The sequence below is a fragment of the Mus caroli genome, chromosome X (assembly GCF_900094665.2).
Source record: "Mus caroli chromosome X, CAROLI_EIJ_v1.1, whole genome shotgun sequence".
NCBI classification, from domain to species: Eukaryota; Metazoa; Chordata; class Mammalia; order Rodentia; family Muridae; genus Mus; species Mus caroli.
In genome coordinates this window covers 130,607,810-130,613,200 of record NC_034589.1, presented here as the reverse complement: position 1 = coordinate 130,613,200, position 5,391 = coordinate 130,607,810, and the positions used below count along the sequence as shown (strand labels likewise).

At 39.0% G+C, this 5,391-nt stretch overlaps 1 protein-coding gene across 1 annotated transcript in view; it reads left to right on the top strand.

Annotated features, from left to right (window-relative positions):
- Positions 1 to 5,391, top strand: part of Gucy2f (guanylate cyclase 2F, retinal) — an 85,677-nt gene that overhangs the window by 43,556 nt on the left and 36,730 nt on the right. The window contains exon 7 of the mRNA XM_021153636.1: positions 2,249 to 2,338. Within this exon, the coding sequence (XP_021009295.1) occupies positions 2,249 to 2,338 (90 nt within the window). The remainder of the gene's footprint in view (positions 1 to 2,248; positions 2,339 to 5,391) is intronic.

Sequence of the window (5,391 nt, the reverse complement as noted above, 5' to 3'; positions counted from 1 at the left end):
GCCTCAGTATAGGGGAACGCCAGGGCCAAGAAGTGGGAGTAGGTGGGTAAGGGAGTGGGGGGGTATTGGGGACTTTTGGGATAGAATTGGAAATGTAAATGAAGAAAATACGTAATAAAAATAAAAAGAGGATTCCCATGGCAGGGAGAGCCTAGTGATGCGCAGAGTGCTTTCCCTTGTGACCAGTGAGTTGTGTGATTAAATGTGAGCATGGGACATGCATGCTTGCAAAAAGCACATGCATTTAGGCTGCCACCCAAAACCAGAGTGCACAATTATATACTCAAAAAAATTACAACAGTCTTTTTTTCACCCCAGGGAAAACATCATTATCTAATTAGCACTAAGGTGCCATAGCAGCTGGTAGTTGCTAAGGGCCAAGTGACAGTTGCCAAAAAGCTGAGAAAGCTTTGTTTTCTTTCACCCATCAGTGTGCATTATACATTATCTCATTTTGTAGAATTCCAGTTAGATGTTTGTTCTATCAGCTTAAGCCTTAAACTTTGATGGCTGTAAAGGATAAAGTCCTTTGAAAACTAAAACTGTTAAGCTCGTGGCAGGTCCTCTTGACTTCTATGAATGAGTTTTAGATCTCTGCCTGGGAGCAGATTTTGATAAGAGAAGCTTAGTGTGAGGTAAATGGAGCCGCTGTGAATGAAGGGAGCATCTCAGAGATAAGGCGAAGGGGAAAGGCTGGATAGTAGGCTGCAAGCTTGAAAATATAAAGAGGACTTGATAACATCCATACAGCAGGTCCCATTCCTACACCTTCCAATTACTTAGGTCTTCTGTGGAACTCAATTTTTGGTGCCTCTAAACAGTTCCCAGCTGACCCTGATACCAGCTGGTCCAGGGTCACACTCTGACCATTCTGGTGCAGCCAACCACTAATATGGTACCTTGCTGGGCTTCATGGGCAAGAAGTTTGCCTCTCATAGATTTGTCCAGCTCTGCAAGGTCTCCTAGAGTCATTTCCCAGTTGAGAGGCTTTGAACTCCTTGCCTGGGAGAGGCTTTGTAACAGAGTACTGGGGAGTTACTGAGACACCTGCAGCTACCATTAGCCTTTGCTTCTGGCAGCTTTCCGGCTGCTAGAGCTGGGTATATTCCTTAATAAGAGGGTGGTTACACACTCCTATTTTCTTATGATTGCACGGGGCTCTCGGCTCTATTATCTCTACTTTATTGTCTCTACTTGGTGATAAGTAGGTGCAGCCTGAAATGAAATCTCTAGGCTATAGATAATAGACATGCAGGCACTTTGAAGACCAGGGAGCACGATGTAAGACATTATCATTATCACAGGGAAAAAGGAATCTCTATTTATATTGCTTTAAAATTTTTTTGGTTGGACAGAACTAAGTAGGGCTTGATGACTGATGACTCCTTGAGGCTATGCATGTGGCAGAAAAGTATCATGTACCCTAGGTGAAGTGAAGAAAGACAATAAAATAATTGAGTTTGAATTGACAGTGACCGTAGAAATTGTAGTTTTGTGTTTCAAAAGTTAAGAATCAATGCTAATTACTTAGATTTGATCTTTACACATGTATCAAATTATCACACTGTACCTACAAACATTTAAACTCAAAAAGATAAAATGATTATGAATGGAAAAGAGTTGGGAATAGACTTTCTAAAGGATGTACATGACCTCTTACTATGGTGGTACATGTATAAATCAAAACAAAAATTATTTAATCTACATTTAAATGAGTCAGTTCAAAATGAACATATGAGAGAGGCCCCACCTCCACCGCATGGTCTGTCACAGCAAAGCAAAATGAATCAAGGTAAATGCTGCAAGCATTTGTGGCGCTCCATCTCCTGCCTTGCATCTCCCACTACAGGCGCCTCAAGGCAGTGGAAATTGCAATCACAGACTATCGCCATTAATCGAAGCAAGCCCTGTGGTACATCATTTAGCTATGAATAACTGAAATGACCTGACACTTTCTGCAGGTAGTTAAGGAAGACGTTTTGGAGTGGTAGCCATGCATTTCCTGGGATCTGCATTCCTGTGGGTTGTTTCCCTGCCTGCAGTGCTTTGACACTTTTAACTTTAACTTCTTTGTGTGAGTCCATTTTAACCCAGAATACAGTTTCCATGAGGTAGAGGGTGGGGAAGGAGAAAAAAAAAAACATCTGTTCGTATTGTTATTTTTACTCTTAGCCTTTGATGTGGGAGAGACATTGCTCTGGCTGCTGACAACTGTATCTCATCAGCTTTCTTTCCGTTTCCTTTCCAGGGTGACTGGGTATGGCTGAAAAAGTTCCCTCCTGGAGATTTTGGAGACATTAAGTCTATCAAATCGAGTGCAAGTGATGTGTTTGAAATGGTATGAGAAACCCTCATTTATATGCATTCCTATTTGAATACATTCTTTCTTCCAAGTACTGCCAGTAGGTATGAGGCAGTCTTAGAAACCCAGTGCAACTACAAAGTTGTTATTACGAAATTGGTACAATCCTGGGACACAGTGGCAAAGTCATGAAAATGAAAGACACTGAATCTGAATCAAAGAAGGCACTTCATTAACTTGAGCCCTGATCCTTCATGCCCCTGTTTGTGAAATGTCTGTTTACTACCCTCCCTTCTATGTTGGGGAAAGAGTTAAGAGGCAATACATACAACACTTCTTGAATATTCCTGGCTCATAACTTCTCTATAAAATGATGCCCATTAAGATAATTATCAACTAAGCATGCCATAATCATCCACGTGCCCATTTTTCAGACCTTGAAGACTCACCTGCTAATTATTGTTTGGAATATGATTACTTTTCTAACTCCACTAGTTATGTTCAAAGTGCCCTTGGATGGTTTACTTAAAGAAGCAGCCTATAAATAAGTCAGGCATTATCTCCTTTAAGCCATTTAAATTCTTGTCTCCTCCTTGAACTTGGATAGGAGTCCATTAAAGATTTGTGGATATTGTCTTTGCTTCTTTCAAACACTAGTAATAGTACATTTCTCCACATTTGCAAAGCAGGCAAATCATTCCAACAAATCTGAATGAGGACCAGCTACATGCAGACCACAGTGCAACTGAGAACAGAAAGGAAACAAGGAGTATGACCTGTGGGGAACAAGGTGTGCCCTAAGGGTTTGGATGAAATATGATATGGTATTTCCCTGACATAGGATTTTGGTGCCCGGAGCTGAAGGGAAAATAATTGGAAATAAATCCAAGAGGACTAAAGGCAGCTGAAACAGTCCATTTCGCAGTGAATTTTATAACCTGAGAAGCTAACCCCCCTTCAAAAGAACTATATTCAAAATAAAAAAGACAAAATGACTCAAAACTGGGGGGAAGCTGAGAAAATAGAAGTGTGAAAATAAACAGATAAGCCAAAGTAGGGGCTGTGCATTACATCTTTTTCCCAGTGTGTGTGTGTGTGTGTGTGTGTGTGTGTGTGTGTGTTGACTTTTAATCTTGGCATTAATTCAGTTTTATGTAAGAACCCTCAAGAATATTTCAGGGGACTTTTATGTACTCTGCTCAGATTTGGCAATTGCTTACAGTTTGCTCAGTTGTTCACTTGGCCTACAACGATAGATAGAATACCATTATAATGCAATTGTTCTGATGTCTGTTTATACCATACGTTCCCACACCGTAGTTGGCTGTATGTCTCTTTTCGTTCTGTAAATATGACGGCTTCTCAGACTTCTCTTTTTTTTCACCTTAATATTTTTTAAGAATTCTGGTCAATTATTGGTAGATCAAACCTCCACCTGGGTTTGCCTAATATTTTTATCGTTTGTTTTACGCATCTTTAGTCAGATAACTTAGGGATTGATGTGTGTTTTCTTTTCCACACTTTATTCAAAGGCACCCAATGTTGGCCATCCTATTGCTGATGGTGTTAACTTTGAGGACTTTGCTCGGATACATTGTTTCCTCAGCAATGAGATACGTTTTCTCGCAGTAACTAACACATTTTTTTTTACACAGTTTGAATCTAGAAAAATAGTTTGCTCCTTAGTTTTTTTGATAGAGGATATCACTCTGTAACAAAGGTTGGCCTGTAACTCACTTTGTAGTACATGGTAGCCCTCAAATCACAACAATCATTCTGCTTTAGCCTTCAAAGAGCTGAGATTAGGGATATGAGACACCATGAGTGGGGCATTTTGATTTTTTTATAGCCCAGTGTTATTCACCATTTTACTTATCAGTTGATAATTTTATAATACTGAAATTTTCTTGACATTCATTATAAGAAAGATCCTTCCTTTCTCTCCCATTATTTACATTATTTAAATTTTCAATCATCATGTTTGGGACACCAACGGGAATTGTTCAAAATTGGATCATCTAGCTATCCGCTATCTCATCTATTTCTCTGATTTATTTGTTTTGTTTTTTCTTGCCTTTGGACTAAAATTATGTGGAGGGACTTTGGTTTGCTTCTTATATTTGCATCTTAGGTATATTCTACTGGATTTTTAAATTAATTGTTCTAGAAGGTCTTGAACACATTTTTAATTGGTCACAATATACTTACAGTTAATATTATAGTACTTTTCCTAAAATATGGGAAATTTGTGAGCTCATTGCTCTTTTTACCTTGTCTACACTCTTTGCTTTACTGTTTGAATGTATATTAACTTTGTGTATATCATGAACCATATAATACAGTGTCAATTTTTACTTTAAATGCTCATTTGAGAGAAATTATTTCAATTAAATGAAATATATTCTTTTATATTTATCAACACATTTACTATTTGTAATAATTTATGTATTTCCTAATAGTTGATATATTCCTAACACTGTTAGAAAGATGAGGGAACAAAAAGTGGTATAAAAATTTAAAAATCAGGGGTGAGAAGATGACTTGGCAGATCACAGTAATGGCTTTTCTTCAAGAGGACCATAATTCAGTTCCTAGCCCTATATTGGGTGGCTCACAATCCTGTAACTCCAGTTCTGGGAGAATCTGCCACTTTATCATGGCTTTTATGTGAACACACATAAGTCAAACATTATTTTTTTAATTTCATTTTTTATTAAGTATTTTCTTCATTTACATTTCCAATGCTATCCCAAAAGTCCCCCATACCCTTCCCCCAACTCCCCTAACCACCCACTCCCACTTCTTGGCCCTGGCATTCCCCTGTACTGAGACATATAAAGTTTGCAAGACCAATGGGCCTCTCTTTCCAATGATGGCCAACTAGGCCCTCTTCTGATATGTATTCAGCTAGAGACACAAGCTCTGGGGAGTACTGGTTAGTTCATATTGTTGTTCCACCTATAGGGTTGCAGAGCCCTTTAGCTTCTTGGGAACTTTCTCTAGCTCCTCCATTGGGGGCTCTGTGATCCATCCAATAGCTGACTGTGAGCATCCACTTCTGTGTTTGCTAGGCCCTGGCATAGCCTCAC